Source organism: Leucoraja erinacea, chromosome 1, assembly GCF_028641065.1.
Source record: "Leucoraja erinacea ecotype New England chromosome 1, Leri_hhj_1, whole genome shotgun sequence".
Lineage (NCBI taxonomy): Eukaryota > Metazoa > Chordata > Chondrichthyes > Rajiformes > Rajidae > Leucoraja > Leucoraja erinaceus.
The window spans coordinates 168,052,673-168,077,574 of NC_073377.1; the positions used below are offsets into that span (position 1 = coordinate 168,052,673).

Sequence of the window (24,902 nt, forward strand, 5' to 3'; positions counted from 1 at the left end):
ACATGATAGATACAAAACGCTGGAGTAACTCAGCGGGACAGGCAGCATCTCTGGGGAGAAGGAATGGGTGACGTTTTTCAAAAACTTATTTAACTCATTTAAAAAGACTGAAATGGTATTAGTTACTATGTTTGGTTATAGAAGATGGCCATCAGACAAAAGTGTTTACCTATCCAAAAGGAACCTGAGGTATTCGGAACAATCTTGCTGGGACCCAGGAGTGAACCATGGTGGTCTTGATTCTTCAAAGAAACTCTGTGGAGCATATGCTGCGCGCTGGTGATATAATAACGTGAATGTTTGGAACTTGCATATCAACATTGTACTACAATTATTCAACTCAATTTAAATACATAGAAAACTGTCTCCACAGAAACAATGCGAGTCACTAAACCTATTTTTATGGAGTTAAGGAAATTTGCCGATATTAAATTTTGACCTGATTTGGAATCATAGAACATAGGTGCAGGAGTAGGCCATTCGGCCCTTCGAGCCTGCACCGCCATTCAATATGATCATGGCTGATCATCCAACTCAGTATCCCGTACCTGCCTTCTCTCCATACCCCCTGATCCCTTTAGCCACATCTAACTCCCTCTTAAATATAGCCAATGAACTGTGGCCTCAACTACCTTCTGTGGCAGAGAATTCCCCAGATTCACCACTTTCAGTGTAAAAAATGATTTTCTCATCTCGGTCCTAAAAGACTTCCCTCTTATCCTTAAACTGTGACCCCTTGTTCTGGACTTCCCCAACATCGGGAACAATCTTCTTGCATCTAGCCTGTCCAACCCCTTAAGAATTTTGTAAGTTTCTATAAGATCCCCCTCAATCTTCTAAATTCTAGCGTGTACAAGCCGAGTCTATCCAGTCTTTCTTCATATGAAAGTCCTGACATCCCAGGAATCAGTCTGGTGAACCTTCTCTGTACTCACTCAATGGCAAGAATGTCTTTCCTCAGATTAGGAGACCAAAACTGTACGCAATACTCCAGGTGTGGTCTCACCAAGACCCTGTACAACTGCAGTAAACCCTCCCTGCTCTTATATTCAAATCCTTTTGCTATGAATGCTAACATACCATTTGCTTTCTTCACTGCCTGCTGCACCTGCATTCCTACTTTCAATGACTGGTGTACCATGTAACCCAGGTCTCGTTGCATCTCCCTTTTTCCTAATCGGTCACCATTCAGATAATAGTCTACTTTCCTGTTTATGCCACCAAAGTGGATAACCTCACATTTATCCACATTATACTGCATCTGCCATGCATTTGCCCACTCACCCAACCTATCCAAGTCACCTTGCAGCCTCCTAGCATCCTCCTCACAGCTAACACTGCCCCCCCAGCTTCGTGTCATCCGCAAACTTGGAGATGTTGCATTCAATTCCCTCATCCATAACCAATTACAAAAATATCAATTCTCCAGTCACATAACCTGCTGAAGTGCAAATTCTGCAAATGCCAATTTGTAAACACTTAAGTCCAATATACAGAATTTGTAAACATTGACATAACCAATACTAAATATAACATAAACGTAGACAGAATTAGGGGAGAATGCAAGAAGTCGCAGAAGCCAAAATACTTCACATTTAGTAGTTCTGTGTACACATTGACAGTCATTAAATTGTTCAGGTTTGTTGAACAGATCAAATTATAAGTTAAAAAAAAAGTTATTTTCCCATCTTATGGATATTTTCAATTTTAGCATTAAAGACCATCATTGCTAACAAAAAAATGGTCAAATCATTTCCCATCCCATGCAGAAAAAATAAATAATAGCATTCAATATTTACCATCACTGAATTACACAATCTACTGAACTGTTAATCATTTTTAAAAAGTACCTGAGTGTGTGCCAAGAATGCAAATAGAAGTTGCAGTTTTCTCATCAAAGGTCGCGATCCATTCAGATTAAGTGATAAAACGGATCTCCTGAAACTAAATTAATTTCTTTTAGAGGACACCAAATAAAATAAAGCTAATTTTTGATCTACCACCCCGCTTATTAATCTCACATGGAAATTTAAGAAACTGTGGTTAACTATTCGTTACACATACTTATAATTTAAAAAATATACTAGACCAAGTGCAGACCCGTTGGGTCTGCTCCCCCAATGGTGTGATCCCCCAACCCAATATTCCACCATGCACCCGTCTCCTCCAACGGAACTGAACCCGTTCCCAAATGTAAGATTCCAGCAGCACACCCCTGCCTCCCTCAGCAGTGGATTAAAAAAAAAAATTCCAATTGCACCTCCCCTGCCTGCTGCAGCAGTTCCAATTGCAAGACCAATTGGCCCTCCCCCTCCTGTTGAAGCACTTGCTGTGATATCCCATTGAGGTGAAAAGTTCAGAGTGTTCCTGTCTTGCAACTTTGTTTTGAAGTGTGTTGGAAGCTGATAGGAAGGAGCAGCCGTCAACAAATCAAAAGGCAGAAAGGCAGCCGGACGCCAGCCACACAGTTTTAATATATAATAGATAAAATAGTCAGAAAGCCTTCTTGTTCCACTGTTCCACGCACTTGTGAGTTAATTGCAGCTACTTATCCAAGTGCACTATAAGTAGATTTGGGATGAAAAGCTTAAAATAGTATTGTGTGCAGATCAGCTTCAGTACAGTAACAAATGAACTAGAAATAAATATCTTACATCATAGTTAGAAAAGTGTGGAAGGTGGATGCATCTGTTTTCTTTTATGAGAATGCAAAGTGAAATCCACATTAAAAAGAAGAATACATTAATGCCAAATTAATCCAACAGTGAGAGGATCTACACCAGGTGGAATCAAAGTGAGTCCAATGATTTATTGGTTGTTTGAGATGAATATTGACACAAATTAGTTTTTAGTTGCTCGTTCATGCAGAAATAACAATGTGCTAAATCCCCACAACAAATTCACTTACTCTGTGGCCATAAATAATGCTTGAATTACACTATTCATATAGCACGTGTTGCCCAGGTTTATTAACCCAGTTTTCCCAGTTTCAGATTTTCCAGACAGCCTCGACAAACAAGATGCCAGAGAATTGGAGTGCGATGTCCAGGCACTTTGATTAAGAGTGAGTTTCATTTTTTCTTCAGAAGGTTTTGGCAAATCCTAGAAATACCAGTTGACAATTTAGTTACCCATCAGTTGATAGCATTGGCTCACAATATTTTATGGCATTTTAAAAAAAAGCTATGGAGGAAATAATGTAAAAAAAAATTCCTTCAAATGATAATATGAACAAGTTAGAGACAAGCCAAGGGAAACTTTGAAAACAGGGTTATACAGTGTCAGTGGTGGATTTTCTGAGAGAGAGAGAGACAGATAGAGAGAGAGAGAGAGACGGAGAGGGAGAGAGACGGAGAGGGGGAGAGACGGAGAGACGGAGAGAGACGGAGAGACGGAGAGAGACGGAGAGAGACGGAGAGAGACGGAGAGAGACGGAGACGGAGAGAGAGGGAGAGAGACGGAGAGGGAGAGAGACGGAGAGGGAGAGAGACGGAGAGGGAGAGAGACGGAGAGGGAGAGAGACGGAGAGGGAGAGAGACGGAGAGAGGAGAGAGAGACGGAGAGGGAGAGAGACGGAGAGAGACGGAGAGACGGAGAGACGGAGAGACGGAGAGACGGAGAGACGGAGAGACGGAGAGACGGAGAGAGAGAGAGACGGAGAGGGAGAGAGACGGAGAGAGAGAGAGAGAGAGGAGAGAGAGAGAGAGACGGAGAGGGAGAGAGACGGAGAGGGAGAGAGACGGAGAGGGAGAGAGACGGAGAGGGAGAGAGACGGAGAGGGAGAGAGACGGAGAGGGAGAGAGACGGAGAGAGAGAGACGGAGACGGAGAGAGACGGAGACGGAGAGAGACGGAGACGGAGAGAGACGGAGACGGAGAGAGACGGAGAGAGAGAACACACATTAGAAGCCCTTAGAACTTGCTTTTTCAACATGAACTACTCAAAGACACCCACAACACTAGCGATTAAAATGGAAATGGAAAGCATTGTGAAATTTCTGGAGGGACACTGGGCCTATATTTATACCTTTATTTAGTAGTGATGCGCAATGGAATTATATTATGCAGATAATTACGTGATGCAAAGTACGTAACGCAGTTAGAATGACTAGAAATTAAAGAAGCACACAAGAAAATCTAATTTGATATCCAATGAGTTGATTTCACAGAACTGCACACATTCAAAGTGCATGTGCAGTTCATGGCCTGCATGGGAAAACTACCAAAACAGTGATAGAGGAATTAAATAAAATCTTGCCATGTCTTTTTTAAAAGCCATATAAAGACATGGATTGGAGAGGAAGATGGGGTTGAGATTTGTGCAACATTATAATGGGTGTGTGGGGGAGAATGTGGACATTACCGGATAACAATGAAGCAAGAGAGAGCTGGGTGTGTAGACACAGGGCACCTATGGGCAAATATCCAAGTAGCTCAATGCTGCCACTACAAATCTTTAGTCATTGCATTAGGGCAAATATTGATAATGTGATAATGGTGATGAATAAAAGTAACTGAAAATCTTATGGTAGACAAGAGTGTTGGAGAAACTCAGCGGGTGCAGCAGCATCTATGGAGCGAAGGAAATAGGCAACATTTCGTGGCCGAAACCCTTCTGATCGTTTCGCCGAACACCTCCGCTCGGTCTGCATTGACCAACCTGATCTCCCGGTGGCTCAGCACTTCAACCCCCCTTCCCATTCCGAATCCGACCTCCATCCTGGGCCTCCTCCATGGCCAGGGTGAGCACCACTGGAAATTGGAGGAGCAGCACCTCATATTCTGCTTGGGCAGTCTGCACCCCAGTGGCATAAACATTGACTTCTCCAATTTCCGGTAGCCTTTGCTGTCTCCTCCCCTTCAACCGTCGGGCTCCTCCTCTTACTTGTTCCTTTCTTCTCCGCCCCCCCCCCCCCCCCCTCCCCCCACCCTACATCAGTCTGAAGAAGGGTTTCGGGCCGAAACGTTGCCTATTTCCTTCACTCCATAGATGCTGCTGCACCCGCATGAGTTTCTCCAGCATTTTTGTCTACCTTTGATTTTCCAGCATCTGCAGTTCCTTCTTAAACACTGACTTGCACTCAATTCCATTTTAAATGGCACAGAATCTAGCTGGTGAAGTAACATGGACATAGTCACGAAGGAGAAGGTGGCTGGTGGTGGTCGGAAAATACACGTGGTATATTTTTAAACATTTTATTTCAGATGAAGGTACTCCTGTCAAATGTGAAATACTGTTATGTCAAGGCATGTAAAGATTATTTCAGGTATTAAAAATGTACTGTAAAGTGTTCAACATTGTGTAGTAACAGAGAAATAAGCACAGATACAATATGGCAGTCTGGATATCATTCAATATACTTCAGATGTCCAAGATCTGCATGCAATGAATGAATAAATATTCAAACAATTTGTATTAAATTCTACAGCAACCTTAAAGCTACACATTGGTTTAGTTGCGACTTTAATGTTCTTCCTCTTTTAATAAATTTGGAAATTTGTATATTCTCTATAAATAAATTTCAGGTTCATACCTTAATGGCCTCAAGAATGGGCTCATACAAATCAGGGAAGCCAGAGTACTGATACATCATACAATGCACCAACTCAGTCAATTGCACCAGGAAGACTTTACTGGCCGGTGAAGCTTCATCTTTCAAAACCAGAACCAGTTTTATGGTGTGAGGAACAATCTGTAGAGATAGCAATTCACAAAGTTGGAAAGTGTGTCAAATGTTTTCTATAGAAATTCACATTACGGTAACTTTTTTCATATTTATTCTGACAATTTACGGTTGTCAAGATCAAGTCCAATATTCCCTGCTTCCTAAATAAATTGCAAAAAAATAAAGTAAATAATTAAACATACAAAGACCCTTTCTGCCAATTTAATTATTTTTTTTTTTACATAATATATGTTTGTATCTATCTATCTATCCATCCATCTATCTAGGTTCTATCTATCCATCTATCTATCCATCTATCTATCCATCTATCTATCTATCCATCTACACCGGAAATTGGAGGAACAGCACCTCATTTTCCGTTTGGGGAGTCTGCATCCTGGGGGCATGAACATCGAATTCTCCCAATTTTGTTAGTCCTTGCTGTCTCCTCCCCTTCCTCAGTCCCCCTGCTGTCTCCTCCCATCCCCCAGCCTTCGGGCTCCTCCTCCTTTTTCCTTTCTTGTCCCCGCCCACCCCCGTCCCCGATCAGTCTGGAGAAGGGTTTCGGCCCGAAACGTTGCCTATTTCCTTCGCTCCATAGATGCTGCTGCACCCGCTGAGTTTCTCCAGCTTTTTTGTGTAACTATCTATCCATCTATCTATCCATCTATCCATCCATCTATCCATCCATCTATCCATCCATCTATCGTACCTGAAAAAACTGCATTAATTTTAAACATACTGGTTTGACTAGTAGATCTTCAACATCTGCAACACAGAGTTTGGAGACACACAACTTCAGATATCAGTGCATTTCACCTCCTAATCTACAAAAGATTCAACACTGATGTAATTCTACTGAGCCGGGGTACCAGATTCACTTCATATCTGGAGCCGAATCATTGCATCAGCCAAAGCAACGATCCCAATTATTACTCTGAAGTGATTGCCGTAATGTTTGGGTCATGTTATTTTTCCCCATAATTCCATTTTACAGTTAGGGTTCCAATTTACAATGGTTTAATGGGTTCCTAGCTAAATTCCTTAAACTCTTTTTAAATGCTACTGAATATCACATGTTTCAACGCAGTGAAACATTGCTTTGACAATTTGGCATATTTCCGTAGCTCCCTTGATGCTGCCTCACCCGCTGAGTCTCTCCAGCATTTTTGTCTACATTGCTTTGACAACGGTAAGTTGCCAAAGATGGTCAGGGTGGGATCCTGGGACAAGGTATGATGATGGAATTGCTGTCAGGTGGTTTAGATCCAGCCCATTTGTCTGAAGTTAGTTTGTGAGCAGCTGGGCTTGTACACTCTGGAGTTTAGAAGGATGAGAGGAGATCTCATTGAAACATATAAGATTGTTAAGGGTTTGGACACGCTAGAGGCAGGAAACATGTTCCCAATGTTGGGGGAGTCCAGAACCAGGGGCCACAGTTTAAGAATAAGGAGTAAGCCATTTAGAATGGAGACGAGGAAACACTTTTTCTCACAGAGAGTGGTGAGTCTGTGGAATTCTCTGCCTCCGAGGGCGGTGGAGGCAGGTTCTCTGGATGTTTTCAAGAGAGAGCTAGATGTTTTCAAGAGAGAGCTGCCTCTAGCGTGTCCAAGCCCTTAACAATCTTATAAGTTTCAATGAGATCCCCTCTCATCCTTCTAAACTACAGAGTGTACAAGCCCAGCTGCTCCATTCTCTCTGGATGCTTTCAAGAGAGAGCTAGATAGGGCTCTTAAAAATAGCGGAGTCAGGGGATATGGGGAGAAGGCAGGAACGGGGTACTGATAGGGGATGATCAGCCATGATCACATTGAAGGGCGGTGCTGGCTCGAAGGGCCAAATGGCCTACTCCTGCACCTATTGTCTGTTGTGAAGAAAGCAAAAGTATTAATTATTAACAATGTAATTGTAATAACTTACTAAATGAAAAGCTTCTGGAGAATGTTGAAAGCTGAGCAGCATGTGGGAAAGAACCACTAAAGCTCCAGGCCGCACAATGGGATACCAAAGTCGCTGAAATACCTAGCAGAGCAAATCAAGTAACCAGTGAGCAGCATTTATTAATACCCCCCCCCACCCCCACCCCCACCAAAAACGCACCACTTTCTGAAACCTTCGACCATACACACAAATAGGGATTCAAAATGAGCACTTATTGATATTGGTTTACTATTGTGGCATATAATGAGATACAGTGAAAAACTTTGTGTGCAATCCACCTAAGTCACACCATCTAAATCAAGCCATAAGCCAGTGCAACAGGTAACGCAAAGAGAAAACTAGAGTCCTGGATATAGTGTTACAACATTATAGTTACAGATGAAGTCAACATCTCCGATGACCTTTCTTGGACCCACAATACCTCTACTCTGATCAAGAAGGCTCACCAGCGTCCCTTCTTCCTGAGGAGACTGAAGAAGGTCCATCTGTCTCCTCAGATCCTGGTGAACTTCTACCGCTGCACCATCGAGAGCATCCTTACCAACTGCATCACAGTATGGTATGGCAACTGCTCTGTCTCCGACTGGAAGGCATTGCAGAGGGTGGTGAAAATTGCCCAACGCATCACCGGTTCCTCGCTCCCCTCCATTGAGTCTGTCCAAAGCAAGCGCTGTCTGCGGAGGGCGCTCAGCATCGCCAAGGACTGCTCTCACCCCAACCATGGACTGTTTACCCTCCTACCATCCGGGAGGCGCTACAGGTCTCTCCGTTGGCGAACCAGCAGGTCGAGGAACAGCTTCTTTCCGGCGGCTGTCACTCTACTCAACAACGTACCTCGATGACTGCCAATCACCACCCCCCCCCCCCCCCGGACACTTATTATTATTTATTCAAATCGTTTGCTATGTCGCTCTTCCAGGGAGATGCTAAATGCATTTCGTTGTCTCTGTACTGTACACTGACAATGACAATTAAAATTGAATCTGAATCTGAATCTGAAGTGCAGATAGTAAAAAGTGCAAGAGCCACAAAGAGGTAGATTGGGTGATCGGGACTACACCTTCAGCTGATCCTTCGTAATTCAGTTTGCATGTACAATTCTTCATTAATATACAAACTTCTTATCTAGAGGACACCAAAGCCAAGTCAAACATGTTCACGTCCATTCTTACACAAGTACTTTCAGCAGATGAAGCTGTCGACAGTCATGAGCCATGACGTTCACCGCTGTTCATGTCTGTGATCAGATACACTGCTGCTCTATATATGTGGCCGATAGGATTGCTTAGCTGAGACGAGCTACTTCAGATCAAGAATTCAACTTCTTCAATAGTGGCTTGTAGACAATGGGGACTTACCCCACACCATTCAAATTGTTACTAACATTGAATTTAATTAGTAATTGTGCCTTATCCCAGTACCTCTTCTGTCTCTGCATCAGTGGCTCCTAGAATTTGCACTGACCAACCCGATCTCCCTGTAGCTCAGCACCTCAACTCCCCGACCCATTCCGAATCTGACCTCTCTGTCCTGGGCCTCCTCCATGGCCAGAGTGAGCACCACCGGAAACTGGAGGAGCAGCACCTCATATTCCGCTTGGGCAGTCTGCACCCTAGCGGCATAAACATTGAATTCTCCAATTTCCGGTAGCCCTTGCTGTCTCCTCCCCTTCTCAGCTCTCCCTCAGCCCTCGGGCTCCTCCTCTTCCTTTTTTCCCCCCTTTCTTCTTCCCCACCCTACATCAGTCTGAAGAAGGGTTTCAGCTCGAAACGTTGCCTATTTCCTTCGCCCCATAGATGCTGCTGCACCCACTGAGTTTCTCCAGCACTTTTGTCTACCTTCAATTTTCCAGCATCTGTAGTTCCTTCTTAAACGCTTTTAGAATTCAACTTATTAGGGGGAATATAACCATTTTGATTATTTATTCAGAAGATGTCACAGGCAACACACCATTTATTGCCTTGCCAAAAAAAGTAAAAAGAATTGCGAGAGGAACTCAACATTGCAGGCAATATGTGTAGAGGGAAATGAGCAGTCGATGTTTCATGCCAAGACTGAAAGGGGGTAGCCAGTATAGGGAGGCGGGGATTTGGGGGGTTGGAGGGGAAGGGGTCGAGCAAGCACTAGGTAGATGCAGGTAAGGAGGGGGAGTTGATTAGTAGATAATATTGGGGTGGGGGAAGAAGGAAGTGGGGTGGGAAGGAATGGTGGAAATAGAAACTGGGAGTCTGGGAGGTGATAAGTTGAGAACACGAGTGTGATTCTTAAATGTAAATAGTCTGCTTAGCATGTTTGCAGATAATCTAAATACGTTGAATTGTAGATAAAAGCTGACTAAGGATACGGGGACAGAGATCAGCGACAAGGTTGGGTGGAAACGTGGCAGATGGAATTAAATCCAGACAAATGAGGCAACACATTTTGTTAAATAATGTCAGGCCATACGTAGTAAATGCCAGGGACCTTAGGAGTTTTGATCTACAGGCAGTTCTTAAGATGAAAATTCATATTTCCATAAAGATGGTGACATGGGTGGATAGAGGTGACATTTGGCATGCTTGCCTTCATAGCACTGAGTACAAAAGTTTGGACATTGTGTACAAAACACTGGTTAGGTTACACTTAGGACACAGGTCCCAAGGCATGCTATGCACAGATCTGATTGCCACACTATAGGTAACATTAGACTAAGTGGGACCCGTTGGGTCCCAGCATCACACGGGAGGGCTAGTCACCAACGCAATATTCCACCTCTCCACCAATTCCAATATTGCTCGCCAGTGGGGGCGGGGGGCTGTCTGTTGCGCTAGTATGGGTGTTGCGGGCCGAAGGTACTGGTTTCCAGAGTGCTAGTAAAGACATTGTGGGCTGCAGCCACTTTACAGCCGCATCGAGGGGACTCACCGTGGAGTAGACGTGCGTTCAGTGTTACTTGCAGGTCAGAGAGCTGTGATCCTCTCGCTTCCTGGGTCTGGCAGAGACTGAGTGAGGTGCTACACTTCCGGGTTTTATAGTCCCTCCCCCTGCCGCCAGCGGGGGCAGCAGAGAGAATGGGGAATTTTTTTAAAACATTAATGGGATGATTAATTCGATGGGAACATTAATTCGATGGGAAAAATCCTCTGCACCCGTAAGGCGGAGAGGGGCTCTGAGCGAGGTGGCCAAAAATGACGGCCGTAGGTGGCGGCGTTCTCTCGGAAATCGCAGCACAGATCGTCAAAACCGGTCAAGATCAGAGATTTAGTAATATAGATTAGAAAAAGTGCAGAAGAGATTTACCAGGATGCTAACTTTAGTGGAAGGTTTTAGTTACAAGGAGACATTGGATAGGCTGAGTTTGTTCTCACTCAAGCACAAGAGGCAGAGGGGTGACCTTACAGGAGGTCTATAAGATTAAAGGGGACGGGGGGACGTTACATATATAACTTAGTTTTCCACATAGCGGATGGGATTTATATGCAATAAGCTGCCAGAGGAGGTAGTAGAGGCAGGTGCAACTAGTGTTTACAAGGAATTTGTACAGAATGTGAAAAGATTAGTGGATACTGTCTAGTTTAATGCAGGCAAATGAGATTAGCGTAGATAGGTACATGCTCAGTATATGGAGACTGGGCTGAAGGCAGGTGGGCCCATTTCTGCGTGTACAGTTCCATAACTATCAAATTCTAGATGCAAAGAGCATCTTGGGGTACTGGGCGATAATGGAAGTATTGTATTGGCAGAGATAATTAGCCATGCAGGGAGACGTCAGTGTTAATTTTATGCAGTTTTGTCATTTGTGATACAAAGTAGGGGCGTGTGCATGCGCGTGCGAGCACAGGTGTGTAAGGGAGAACAAGCGCGCACACAAGTGCGATTACGCGCTCACGTTCACATGATATTTATTACAAATTACTGATCCGATCATTTCCAGTTTCTTCAGATGAGATTTTCAAACTGCTTAGCACCAAATCACCAATCATACACATCAGCAACAGTACATTTCATTCTTTGAGGCTCCCTTATTGTAACAGATGTGTCTGGATTATCTTTTTTGACTTACCTGGTCAATTTTAAGCAGAGTGACATCTATGAGGATGGTGAATTTCTGGACAGAAGCCAATCCCTTGAGTAATGCAATCACCCATGTTTCAACATGCTGAGCTAATGGCCAAGACAGCCAGTCAATCATCCTTCAGGAGACAAAAGTACATAATTAGAAACAGTATAATATAGATAAATGTGAGGTTATCCACTTTGGCGGCAAAAACAAGGGGGCAGATTATTATCTCAATGCGGTTAGGTTAGGTAAGGGGGAGGTGCAGCGAGATCTGGGTGTCCTTGTACACCAGTCACTGAAAGTTGGCGTGCAGGTACAGCAGGCAGCGAAGAAAGCTAATGGAATGTTGGCCTTCATAACAAGAGGATTTCAGTACAGGAGTAAAGAGGTTCTTCTGCAGTTGTATAGGGCTCTGGTGAGACCACATCTGGAGAATTGTGTACAGTTTTGGTCTCCTAATTTGAGGAAGGACATCCTTGTGATTGAGGCAGTGCAGCGTAGGTTCACGAGATTGATCCCTGGGATGGCGGGACTGTCGTATGAGGAAAGATTGAAAAGACTAGGCTTGTATTCACTGGAGTTTAGAAGGATGAGGGGGTGATTTTATAGAAACATATAAAATTATAAAAGGACTGGACAAGCTAGATGCAGGACAAATGTTCCCAATGTGGGGCGAGTCCAGAACCAGGGGCCACAGTCTTAGAATAAAGGGGAGGTCATTTAAGACTGAGGTGAGAAAAAACTTTCTCACCCAGAGAGTTGTGAATTTATGGAATTCCCTGCCACAGAGGGCAGTGGAGGTCAAATCACTGGATGGATTTAAGAGAGAGTTAGATAGAGCTCTAGGGGCCAGTGGAGTCAAGGGATATGGGGAGAAGGCAGGCACGGGTTATTGATCAGGGACGATCAGCCATGATCATATTGAATGGCGGTGCTGGCTCGAAGAGCTGAATAGCCTTCTCCTGCACCTATTTTCTATGAAACATTTGAATGCTCCATAATTTCTAGATTTTGAAGTTTGAATTTACTGCAGAAGCATGCAAGCTTTATTGTAGCACTCTACTACCACTGTGTGGGTCTAGAGCACAGAAATAGGTCCTTCGACCTAACTTGTCCATGCTGACCAAGATGCCGTAAGTTAGTCCCATCTACACGCATCTGTCCCATATCCCTCTAAAGCTTTCCTATCCATGTACCTGCCCAAATGTATTTTAAGTTAGCCTTAAAACAGCCTTTTACTTAAAACAAAGGTTCATGTTGTGGTAGTCACTCTCAAGTTTCACACAGAATATTAATTTGCCTTGTAGAGTGTTTTTTATCAACTTTAACTTGATTCAATTAGGAACATTACATCTGCACAACTTGCAACGGAGAGGATGAGAAGGTGTTTCTTCCCAGAGGTCATTCGGACTGTAAACTCCTATCTCTCCAGGTATTAACTTTACTGAACCTTTTTACTGCTGTGTCTTTTTTAAATTGCGTTTTTTCTTCTTTTTTTCCTCCCACAAATATGTAATATGTGAATATGTGTTTCTGTTCCATTCTGTTTTGTAGGGGCTTTTTGCACAATCCGCGAGCATTGCCACTTTTCATTTCACTGCACATCTCGTATGCGTATGCGACAAATAAACTTGACTTAGACTTTCATATACATCTTAATACGATGTCCAAAAGCTCCTTGAAATACTGCCCAGTGACCTTCCCACAAACTCGTATGTAACTCGACTAGCTCAGACTGTTCATCATCTCAGCATCCCACATGATATTAAACTGGGCTGTAGATCCCCATGTCAGCACAAATATCATCTTCCACCACTGAAGGAGGGTCTCGTCACCCATTCCTTCTCTCCAGAGATGCTGACTGTCCCGCTGAGTTACTCCAGCATTCTGTCTATCATCTTCTACCACCATTAGTACCCTTCACCTTGTCTCAATCCTTCTTCTGCTACAAGTAACATAAAGACTAGGGTCGGCTCCTGACAGGACTATTTCATGCACTGCCGTCATGTTCTACTAATTTCTCTTCCATCGTTCCATGTCATTATCTCTGCTGTTTCGTGATGTACACTTCTACTCATCTAAATTTCTAAATTCTGAACTTAATATCTTCATGGCTTGCCTTTTCCCATATTCCCGTTTCCATTCTTACAATCACTCCAGAATGTCACATTCATTGGACTGTGATCACTTGTGCTTTGTATTTCAGCTGCCCAGGCCATATGCTCCAGATTTCTTCCATAACTTTTTGTCAATATCCCTTTCTGAACCTTCCTTAATTCCAGCTCTTTGACTGAGCTTTTTGTTTGAACATTTTGATCTGTCTTCCTTTATCCACTGCCTAAACGCACCTTTTATTTTAAAAATACAGCGTGGAAACAGGCCCTTTATTTTTATACTGACGAATTGTAATGGTTATGTTGGCCTAAAATAGGACGCCTTGCTCGTGTCCTATCTGATGTTCAAAGGAAAGACTCTGAACTCTTGAAAGACTCTGAACCCTTTAGGTCCACTGAGTTTAATGAAGTTTAATGCAGATAAATGTGAGGTTATCCACTTTTGTAGCAAAAACAGGAAGGCAGATTACTATCTAAATGGGGTCAAGTTGGGAAAAGGGGAAGTACAACGGGATCTGGGGGGTCCTTGTACATTAGTCTATGAAAGTAAGCATGCAGGTACAGCAGACAGTGAAGAAAGCGAATGGCATGTTGGCCTTTATAACCAGAGGAATCGAATATAGGAGCAAAGAGGTCCTTCTGCAGTTGTACAGAGCCCAAGTGAGACCACACCTGGAGTATTGTGTGCAGTTTTGGTCCCCTAATTTGAGGAAGGACATTCTTGCTATTGAGGGAGTGCAGCGTAGGTTTACAAGGTTAATTCCCGGGATGGTGGGACTGTCATATGCTGAGAGAATGGAGCAGCTGGGCTTGTGCATTCTGAAGTTTAGAAGGATGAGAGGATATCTCATTGAAACATATAAGATTGTTAAGGGCTTGGACATGCTAGAGGCAGGAAACATGTTCCTGATGTTGGGGGAGTCCAGAACCAGGGGCCACAGTTTAAGAATAAGGAGTAAGCCATTTAGAACGGAGACGAGGAAACATTTTTTCTCACAGAGAGTGGTGAGTCAATGGAATTCTCTGCCTCGGGTGGAGGCAGGTTCTCTGGATGCTTTCAAGAGAGAGCTAGATAGGGCTCTTAAATATAGTGGAGTCAGGGGAGAAGGCAGGAATGGGGTACTGATTGGGGATGATCAGCCATGATCACAGTGAATGGTGGTGCTGGCTCGAAGGGCCGAATGGCCTACTCCTGCACCTATTGTCTATCGAGTCCACGCTGCCCATCGATCACCCATTTGCACTAGTTTTATGTCACCTCACTTTCTCATCCCCTCCCTACAAGTTTGTGGCAATTTACAGAGGCCAATGTTGGGATGTGGGATGAAACCAGAGCACCAGGAGGAAGCTCACACGATCATTGGGGTGAATGTTCAATGTACCGACAGCAGCCTAGTTCGGGGTTGAACCCGGATCTGTGGAACTCTGAGGCAGCAGCTCTACCACCCCTTGTACCACACCTATAAAGACTTCAAAATATGTTCTTATTACGCAAACTGTTTGATAGGCTCCGGCAACATGTGTAGTTGGAAGCTCCAGTGCCCTCCTTAATGTTTGGGCAAAGACCATCAATTATTCATTTGCCTCTATACTCCACAATTTGAGATTTGTAATAGAAAAAAAAATAATCACATGTGGTTAAAATGCACAATCAGATTTTAATATAGGCCATTTTATTCCTGCATAAAGGAGACAACTAAACACACTTGAGCAATTACAGATGCATGTGAAGCAATGTGTCCCAAACATTATGGTGCCCTGAAATGGGGGGGGGGGGACGGGGGGGGGGGACTATGTCATCCTTCTCGGCCCCTCGGACTCCATCAAAATGATAGCAGGCAGCCTCGGAAGCCTTTCCCCATTACTCAAACCTCACGTCAAAAACCTTGGCGTGATATTTGACTCCGCGTTGAAATTTGACAAACAAGTCAATGCCGTGGTAAAAGCTAGCTTCTTCCAGCTTCAGACGATAGCTAAAATAAAACCTTTCCTCCACTTTGACGACCTTGAAAAGATCATCCACATGTTTATCTCCTCCTGCCTAGATTACTGCAACTCCCTTGACACTGGCATCAGCCAATCTTCCCTGTCCCGCCTGCAACTGGTCCAAAACGCCGCAGTGAGACTCCTGACGGGCACCCGATAAAGGGACCACATCACCCCGATCCTGGCCTCTCTCCACTGGCTCCCTGTGCGGTTCCGTATATATTTCGAGCCCCTCCTCTATGTCTACAAAGCCCTCAACGGGCTTGCCCCCTCCTACATTAAAAGTCTTCTCACCCACCACTCCACCTCCTGGTCCCTCAGATCGGCCGACTTGGTGTTACTGAACATCCCGCGGTCTAGGCATAAGCTCAGGGGCGACCGTGCCTTTGCGGTTGCAGCTCCTAGACTGTGGAACAGCATCCCCCTTCCCATCAGAACTGCCCCCTCCATCGACTCCTTTAAGTCAAGACTTAAAAACTTCTTTCTACTCTCAAGCCTTTCTTGAGGTCCTCTGAGGGAGCGCTGTATGTATGTATTTATGTATGTATTGTTAGATCGATGTACCACTGTATGTAGCAAGTTAGTACCTGCACTAATGTGAAGCACTTTGGTCTACGAGAGTTGTTTTTAAATGTGCTATAGAAATATAATTGACTTGATATGTATAAACACAGTTGTAATTTCTACATGGTGAAACCAAAATGTATAAAAATGGCCTTTATTAAAATCTGACAATGTGCACTTTAACCACATGTGATTTTTTTTCTATTACAAATCTCAAATTGTGGAGTACAGAGGTAAGTAAATAAATGATGGGTCTTCGTCCCAAACATTATGTATCTAGCACACAGCAATGAAAATATTTAATTATTCTGTAGGTTTTACAAAAATGATTTTAAATGTGCTAAATCCAGGTTATTCAGACATAATATTGGACCTTTCTTAAAAGTGATGAATTTTTGAATAAATCCATTGTAAGCAGCATGATTAAATGCATCATGTAACTCAAATTCAAAACAAAAACTTACAGAGAGACAGATAAAAAACCAAAGCAACATTTACATTAGGATCGGTTTACTGGTGGTTCAGGATTCACCCGAGCGATTCCTGGCATGAGGAAAGTTTGAGCAAGGTTTGTCTTTATTTACTTTTAGAAGAACGAGAACTGACCTCGCACTGAAACAAAATTTGAGAAAATGATCGGGTAATGCTGAGAGGCAGTGTCCTCAGGAGAGGCGTTGTCTCAGGATAAGCAGATAGAAACATAGAAATTAGGTGCAGGAGTAAGGCCATTTGGAATTTTCGAGCCTTTACCGCCATTCAATATGATCATGGCTGATCATCCAACTCAGTATCCCACCCCTGCCCCCTCTCTATACTCTCTGATTCCTTTATCCACAAGGGCCACATCTAACATTTGTTTTCTTAAATATAGCCAATGAACTGTGTAATTCGACTACCTTCTGTGGCAGAGAGTTCCACAGATTCACCACTCTCTGTGTCAAAAAAAGTTCTTCTCATTTCGGTTTTAAAGGTTTTCCCTCTTATCCTTAAGCTGTGACCCCTTGTCCTGGACTTCCCCAACATCGGGAGCAATCTTCCTGCATCTAGCCTGTCCAACCCCTTAAGAATTTTGTAAGTTTCTATAAGATCCCCTCTCAATCTCCTAAATTCTAGAGAGATTGGCCAGAGGGTCATAAATCTTTGGAATTTAATACTTTAGCAGGCAGTGCATGTGCATTTATCGAGTGTATTTGAAGGTCGGATTGATGGGTTTTTTATTTCCGAATGGAATTAAAGGACAGAGGTAATAGACAGGAATGTTGAAGCAGAAATGTAGCCATACAAGCTGCAGCTGCTTTTATTCCAGACTTCACTTTCTATTTCACAATCTGATGTAATGGCTCTTGGATAATTTCACATTTGTTTTTTAAATTTACCGTAACATTTAATTCAAAAATCTATCGATTTTACGTCAAGTGTCTTTCAGATTCATTCCCCTGATTTCTGCCAAGCTCCGTTCAGATAAATATAATTCTTATCTACTCAGCTCCTCCCTATAATCACTGGATATACTCATCCTTTTTACTTTTAAGCATTTAAATTACCCAGCAGCTTCCAGTTCCATATGGGAGAAATACTACATTTTCACCATACTGACAATGTGCTTTCCAATTTAAATTGAAGAAGGGTTTCGGCCCGAAACGTCGCCTATTTCCTTTGCTCCATAGATGCTGCTGCACCCACTGAGTTTCTCCAGCACTTTTATTCTAAATTGCTGGATTCTAATTTTAGTGGTGGATCTTTGATTGAACTATCTGTGCTCTGCAACTCCCTGCTCCAATTCATTTACAAGGGCAGTTACAAATTGTCCTTTCAATTTCCTTCTGCTTGAATGTTGCAACCACTCAACTTTAAATGATCATGTTGAGTTTCCAACAGTACTTGTAGAGACAAGGCCACATTTGTCCATGTAATAACAGTAACACCAAATTAATCAATAGAAACATAAAAAAATAGGTGCAGGAGTAGAGGCCATTCGGCCCTTCGAGCCTGCACCGCCATTCAATATGATCATGGCTGATCATCCAACTCAGTATCCTGTACCTGCCTTCTCTCCATACCCCCTGATCCCTTTAGCCACAAGGGCCACATCTAACAAAAGACAAATCCTTCACTCCATAGATGCTGCTGCACCCGCTGAGTTTCTCCAGCATTTTTTTGTACCAACAACAAATCAATAATTGATTATCTGCTGAAAAGTATTTTGGACTGGTTAGAGGATTTGACACAAATGCAAGATTTTTCTTTACCTGCAGAGAGCACAAGTCATGCTGGCATCTTTAACATTTTGATCTGTGATTAGGCTCCTAATGAGAACTGTTATCATTTGCAATGGGATGTGCTGGACAAGACTTGCTAGAGCTATAGATGGTTCGAATATGGAATCTGTAAAGCAAGTAGAGAACACCTTTAAACAATTCAATGCACAACAACATGAAACCCAATCAACGACAAAAAACACCTGGCATTCAATCATTTTAACTGTTCAGGTTTAAATACTTCACTACTGAACCTGGTGAAGGAGACGTTGATGAACTTTCTTTGTAATTACATCAACGTGCTGGGCCCGGGAACTTGAAGCTCTTGACTCTTTCTAATGCAGTCTCACTCAATCGAAGGCAGTAAAGAAAGCTAATGGCATGTTGGCCTTCATAACGAGAGGAGTTGAGTACAGGAGCAAAGAGGTCCTTTTCCAGTTGTACAGAGCCCTAGTGAGACCACACCTGGAGTATTGTGTCCAGTTTTGGTCTCCAAATTTGAGGAAGGATATTCTTGCTATTGAGGGAGTGCAGCGTAGGTTTACAAGGTTAATTCCCGGGATGGCGGGACTGTCATATGTTGAAAGAATAGAGCAGCTGGGCTTGTACACTTTAGTTTAGAAGGATGAGAGGTGATCTTATTGAAACATAAGATTGTTAAGGGCTTGGACACGCTAGAGGCAGGAAACATGTTCCCGATGTTGGGGGAGTCCAGAACCAGGGGCTGCAGTCTAAGAATACGGGATAAGCCATTTAGAACGGAGATGGGGGAAAACCTTTTCACCCAGAGAGTTGTGAATCTGTGGAATTCTCTGCCTCAGAAGGTAGTGGAGGCCAATTCTCTGGATGCTTTCAAGAGAGTTAGATAGAGCTCTTAAAGACAGCAGAGTCAAGGGATATGGGGAGAAGGCAGGAACGGGGCACTGATTGTGGATGATCAGCCATGATCACAGAGAATGGCGGTGCTGGCTCGAAGGGCCGAATGGCCTACGCCTGCACCTATTGTCTATTGATGAAGCAGGCTCATAGATCTTCATCTTTCCCTTCCTGAAGATAACAATGAGCTCATGGGCTGGCACCACTCAACCAGATTAAAGGTCTTCCTCATGTACTCAGACTCATCATTAAACAACCACGAATGCAGTATCATCATCAAATGTTAAGACTGCATCAGTCTGAACGGACAGGGTTAGGTTGCCGGTGATATGGGTGACAAGAAACATCAAACTATTGAGCATCTCCACAGTATCTGTGATGTCGAGGACAGCCCTTCCTTCCAACCCCTCCCAGCAGTTGTGGCAGCAAAGTTGAGCATAGGAGCAGGGAGGTTCTACTGCAGTTGTACAGGGTCTTGGTGAGACCACACCTGGAGTATTGCGTACAGTTTTGGTCTCCTAATCTGAGGAAAGACATTCTTGCCATAGAGGGAGTACAGAGAAGGTTCACCAGACTGATTCCTGGGATGTCAGGACTTTCATATGAAGAAAGACTGGATAGACTCGGTTTGCACTCGCTAGAATTTAGAAGATTGAGGGGGGATCTTATAGAAACTTACACAATTCTTAAGGGGTTGGACAGGCTAGATGCAGGAAGATTGTTCCCGATGTTGGGGAAGTCCAGAACAAGGGGTCACAGTTTAAGGATAAGGGGGAAAGCTTTTAGGACCGAGATGAGGAAAACTTTTTTCACACAGAGAGTGGTGAATCTGTGGAATTCTCTGCCGCAGAAGGTAGTTGAGGCCACAGTTCATTGGCTATATTTAAGAGGGAGTTAGATGTGGCCCTTGTGGCTAAAGGGATCAGGGGGTATGGAGAGAAGGCAGGTACGGGATGCTGAGTTGGATGATCAGCCATGATCATATTGAATGGCGGTGCAGGCTCGAAGGGCCGAATGGCCTACTCCTGCACCTATTTTCTATGTTTCTATGCTTCCTGCCTCTCAGCGCCAGAGACTCTGATTCCATCCTGACTACAGCCCCTGTCTTTACAGAGTTTGTACGTTCTACCTGTGACCAAGTGGGTTTTCTCCGAGATCTTCCGTTTCCTCCCACACTCCAAAGACGTACAGGTTTGTAGGTTAATTAGCTTCTGTAAATTGTCCCTAGTGTGTGCAGGAGAGTGTTAGTGAACGGGGATCGCTGGTCGGTGCAAACTCGGCAGGCTGAAGGGCCTGTTTCCATGATGTATTAATCTATGCCTTGATGAGTCCTGGAACACAATACTCCACGTGCAGCCTCACCAACGTATTTTGCAACCGCAACCTAACATCTATACTGAAATGTCCCGATTGACAAAGGCTAGGCCATCAAAAAGTATTGCTCTTTCCCCATAAAATGTATTTCCTCTAATATTTAAAATTACCACCCTGGAAAAGAGACTGTTTATCTAAGATCCTCCATAATTTTGTAAACTGTTCAGCTCACTGGTTGTCACTGGTTGTCCACATCTATCTAATTGAAACATATCATTAAACATATAAGATTGTTAGGGCACGCTAGAGGCACCAACATGTTCCCGATGTATTTTGCAAGTCCAGCAACCTAACCACAGCCTGAAATGTCCCAATTGACAAAGGCTAGGCCATCAAAAATCTTGTTCACTGCAGCTGTGGAATTCTCTGCCTCAGAGGGCGGTGGAGGCAGGTTCTCTGGATGCTTTCAAGAGAGAGCTAGATAGGGCTCTTAAAAATAGCGGAGTCAGGGGATATGGGGAGAAGGCAGGAACGGGGTACTGATTGGGGATGATCAGCCATGATCACATTGAATGGCGGTGCTGGTTCGAAGGGCCAAATGACCTCTACTCCTGCACCTATTGTTTATAAATTCCCTCGGTAGATTGCTAATATCCAAGAAAAATAATTCAAGCCACAGCAACATGAATCCAATTTACAACAGCAACCATACGGTTGATTTTCAGTACACACAAAAAATAATCCAAAGTGAACCTCACTAACTTGTCCATTTATCATTCAGTATATGAAAATGCCACCCCCTCAATCATAAAACATTGTTGCCTATTTACATTTGAACAATGTTGATTTATCTGAGCCCAGTATAGCTTGGTGCAATGGGACAAATGCATTAAAATTAAAATCCTGCATCGCACCTCAGACATAAAACACAAACAGGAGCGAAAGAGATAGAAACATAGAAATTAGGTGCAGGAGTAGGCCATTCGGCCCTTCGAGCCTGCACCATTCGCCATTCAATATGATCATGGCTGATCATCCAACTCAGTATCCTGTACCTGCCTTCTCTCCATACCCTCTGATCCCCTTAGCCACAAGGGCCACATTTAACTCCCTCTTAAATATAGCCAATGAACTGGCCTCAACTACCCTCTGTGGCAGAGAGTTCCAGAGATTCACCACTCTCTGTGTGAAAAAAGTTCTTCGCATCTCGGTTTTAAAGGATTTCCCCCTTATCCTTAAGCTGTGACCCCTTGTCCTGGACTTCCCCAACATCGGGAACAATCTTCCTGCATCTAGCCTGTCCAACCCCTTAAGAATTTTGTAAGTTTCTATAAGATCCCCTCTCAATCTCCTAAATTCTAGAGAGTATAAACCAAGTCTGTCTTGAAGTTGGCTGTTTGTCTCCCAACTGCTTGTCCCAAATCATAAAAGTTAGAGACAAGATTTGTAAGAGGCATGAGAATGAGGCTTTTGGAGATTCACCCTTCAAAAACATTTAAAATTGAATGCCCAATTACATTTGCAAAAGTAACTTTATATTAAAATTAAAAAATCATCCTCAAATGGGTTGATTACCTGTGGCAGAGATTATTACGAACACCTCTTGTAGAGAAGGTAGCAGTGCACCAGGCTCAGCTTTCCAAATGCTCTGCAGCAAATTGCTTACTTTGTTCACCTGAGAGATGAATCCACGGATCTCTTCCTCCTGTGTGGCATTGCACTGGAACTGGCTGATTGTCCTTACTAATTGCTGGCAAAACAGCACCGCAGATTTCCCCCTTGGGATGCAGTGCACAAAGTCAGACAACAACTCGCTCAGCTTAGCACACAGCAAAGGCTCTGGTCTCTCACAAACTAGTCGCAGAACCTCCGTGTGCATGAAGCTGAAGATTTCAAGCACAGAAGGACAACTCATTATAAGTTTCAATCCCATGTGGATATAGTCAATGATACCAATGTCTTTCTTGTCCAATGATCCATACCCTTGCTGCAAAAGGTTTAGGATAAAGCCCTTGTTGAAGAATTCTTCAAATTCACAACGGTGGTATCTGGCGTAGGCATCAAGTACCTGGTGACCCACTTGTTTCTGAAAGTTGTCCTCCCCGATTAGAATCAGCCGAGTGGTGAGATGAAACATGGCCTTGCATTGCTCCCGGTCAACGGAGTTTTCAGCTGCATCGACCACTTTCTTCACAATCCCCTTCTTCACAGGTAGGGAGTGCGAAGAAATGATGAGTGCTTCCAATATCTTATCCATCATGGATTACTGCACCCAAGTGTAACAACGGAGGGAATCAGAATCTAGGAGAGGGAAACAAAATAAAAGTTTCAATTTTTTTTTAAAAGCAAATACATAAGAATTGCATAAAATAATGCCACAACCAACAACTGCAAAATAGCAAAAAGGATTTGAGTATAGGAGCAGGGAGGTTCTACTACGGTTGTATAGGGTCTTGGTGAGACCACACCTGGAGTATTGCGTACAGTTTTGGTCTCCTAATCTGAGGAAGGACATTCTTGCCATAGAGGATTTGAGTCTAGGAGCAGGGAGGTTCTACTGCAGTTGTACAGGGTCTTGGTGAGACCACACCTGGAGTATTGCATACAGTTTTGGTCTCCTAATCTGAGGAAAGACATTCTTGCCATAGAGGGAGTACAGAGAAGGTTCACCAGACTGATTCCTGGGATGTCAGGACTTTCATATGAAGAAAGACTGGATAGACTCGGCTCATACTCGCTAGAATTTAGAAGATTGAAGGGGGATCTTATAGAAACTTACAAAATTCTTAAGTAGTTGGACAGGCTAGATGCAGGAAGATTGTTCCCGATGTTGGGGAAGTCCAGAACAAGGGGTCACAGTTTAAGGATAAAGGGGAAATCTTTTAGGACTGAGATGAGAAAAACATTTTTTTACACAGAGAGTGGTGGATCTCTGGAATTCTCTGCCACAGAATGTAGTTGAGGCCACAGTTCATTGGCTATATTTAAGAGGGAGTTGGATGTGGCCCTTGTGGCTAAAGGGATCAGGGGGTATGGAGAGAAAGCAGGTACGGGATACTGAGTTGGATGATCAGTCATGATCATATTGAATGCATTTCGTTGTCTCTGTACTGTACACTGACAATGACAATTAAAATTGAATCTGAATCTGAATGGCGGTGCAGGCTCGAAGGGCCGAATGGCCTCTACTCCTGCACCTATTTTCTATGTTTCTGTTTCTATTTCCCCCCCCCAAAAAAATGAGTTCCTTTAATGAATCACAGATCAGAACAGGTTGAAGGAGCCCACAGAAAATGCCATGTTACATCATCAACTGAAAACACTGCAAAAATGTTTCAGAATTTGTGCCCCTTTGTTCTTCCATCTTTAGGAATCAATAAAAAAATTGGCCATCAATTTGTTACCACCTATTTCATTCTTACACCTGCCAAAGTGAACCTAATGAATCAAGCCAATCGGTGTGGATTGGCAACGTTGCTGCCTAACTGAGCATCACAACTGGTGCACCTCTGGTGCTGCATACCCAGCCCCCTTGCTCTTCAGAACCGAATCCTACTTCAACAATGGCACACTCTTGCACCACCACGGATCTGTTTCTTTTCTAATTATGTTTTTCTACAAATATCTCTTTTATTTACCAAAGCAGTCTTTAGTTTAGCTTAGAGATACGGCGAGATTACAAAAAGTAGTAAACACTGCCCTGTCCATCATCGGCTCTGACCTTCCTTCCATCGAGGGGATCTATCGCAGTCGCTGCCTGAAAAAGGCTGGCAGTATCATCAAGGACCCACACATCATCCTGGCCACACACTCATCTCCCCGCTACCTTCAGGTAGAAGGTACAGGAGCCTGAAGACTGCAACAACCAGGTTCAGGAATAGCTACTTCCCCACAGCCATCAGGCTATTAAACCTGGCTCGGACAAAACTCTGAACATTAATAACCCATTATCTGTTATTTGCACTTTACCAGTTTATTTATTCATGTGTGTATATATTTATATAATGGTATATGGACACACTGATCTGTTTTGTAGTCAATGCCTACTGTGTTCTGTTGTGCTGAAGCAAAGCAAGAATTTCATTGTCCTATCAGGGACACATGACAATAAACTCACTTGAATCTTGAAAACAGGCCCTTTCGTC

At 43.5% G+C, this 24,902-nt stretch overlaps 1 protein-coding gene across 3 annotated transcripts in view; it reads right to left on the minus strand.

The window, feature by feature from the left end:
- Window positions 1-24,902, minus strand: part of usp38 (ubiquitin specific peptidase 38) — a 56,974-nt gene that overhangs the window by 26,392 nt on the left and 5,680 nt on the right. For 2 of the 3 annotated variants that reach the window (XM_055647722.1, XM_055647729.1), the window contains exons 2-9: window positions 22,333-23,058; window positions 18,559-18,694; window positions 11,649-11,778; window positions 7,586-7,687; window positions 5,534-5,692; window positions 2,909-3,102; window positions 1,851-1,944; window positions 170-276 (exon numbers count right to left, since the gene is read on the minus strand). In XM_055647722.1, coding sequence (XP_055503697.1) covers window positions 170-276; window positions 1,851-1,944; window positions 2,909-3,102; window positions 5,534-5,692; window positions 7,586-7,687; window positions 11,649-11,778; window positions 18,559-18,694; window positions 22,333-23,017 — 1,607 coding nt within the window. In that variant the 5' untranslated portion in view covers window positions 23,018-23,058. The remainder of the gene's footprint in view (window positions 1-169; window positions 277-1,850; window positions 1,945-2,908; window positions 3,103-5,533; window positions 5,693-7,585; window positions 7,688-11,648; window positions 11,779-18,558; window positions 18,695-22,332; window positions 23,059-24,902) is intronic. The other variant, XM_055647738.1, reaches the window with a different exon arrangement.